Source organism: Buceros rhinoceros, unplaced genomic scaffold (genome assembly GCF_000710305.1).
Source record: "Buceros rhinoceros silvestris isolate BGI_N320 unplaced genomic scaffold, ASM71030v1 scaffold22299, whole genome shotgun sequence".
Lineage (NCBI taxonomy): Eukaryota > Metazoa > Chordata > Aves > Bucerotiformes > Bucerotidae > Buceros > Buceros rhinoceros.
The window spans coordinates 1-868 of NW_010431211.1; the positions used below are offsets into that span (position 1 = coordinate 1).

The window sequence follows — 868 nt, forward strand, 5'->3', positions numbered from 1 at the left end:
TCCTTGGTGCTGCTGGGAGGGCCCGGGGGGGGTTTGCAGCCTGGGAGGTCTTTCGCAAAGGTCTTTCCAAGGGATTGGCGGAGCCGGTGTGGATCGGAGGGGCCGGGTTATGCGCAGGGAGGGGAACAGGTCGTTAAAACGCGATTTCAGCCTCGCCAGCCCACCAGCGAACGTGGGAGGCGGCCGGAATGCCCTTGGGATGCCAGCACAAAGCGCTGAGTAAGAGAGAGCTGCGAAAAACCTCCCCAGATCCTGTCTGTCAGTTAAGGCCAGTTACACATCAACAGGGACTGGGGCAAAACACGCCGAATTTAGTTCTTTGGGGAAAAACACCCCAAGTCTGGGTACTGCCCTCATGCAGCCCCGGGTACCCGAAGGCTCTGAGATGGGGCTGAATCTGCTCATCGCCATCAGGAGTTCGTATCGTCCGGTTGGCGGATGTGATACGTGGGTTTCCACCTCCCGACCAAGCGAAGCACTTTTCCCAAAATTCCACTAAAAATTGCCGTTACTACCAGAGGGCCTGCTGGGGAGGTGGGGGATGTGTATACCGGGATTTAAGTGTGTACACACAAATATTTAAATGTATATGCATCAAAAGAAGGGGGTTGGGGGAGGGTGAACACACATTCCCATCCCAAGCTGTTTGTGCTGCTGCTGGGTTAAAGGGGACGATGCGCGGTGTGGACGGAAGGGACCCCGCGGCGCTGGCCTCTGCCCCCTGCCCCTAACACTGCCTGTCCTTGTGTCCCCCAGCCATGGCCAGGCTCCTCGTCACCTCCTGCCTGGTGTTCCTGCTCCTCGCCGCCTGGACCGACGTCGCCGTCTCCAAGAAAGGCACAGGCAAACCCACCGGGTGCAGGTGGGG

General features: G+C 58.8%; 1 protein-coding gene across 1 annotated transcript in view; it reads left to right on the forward strand.

The window, feature by feature from the left end:
- Positions 1 to 758: 758 nt before the first annotated feature.
- Positions 759 to 868, forward strand: part of PRNP (prion protein) — a 962-nt gene continuing 852 nt past the window's right edge. Inside the window, exon 1 of the mRNA XM_010143359.1 lies at positions 759 to 862. Coding sequence (XP_010141661.1) covers positions 759 to 862 — 104 coding nt within the window. The remainder of the gene's footprint in view (positions 863 to 868) is intronic.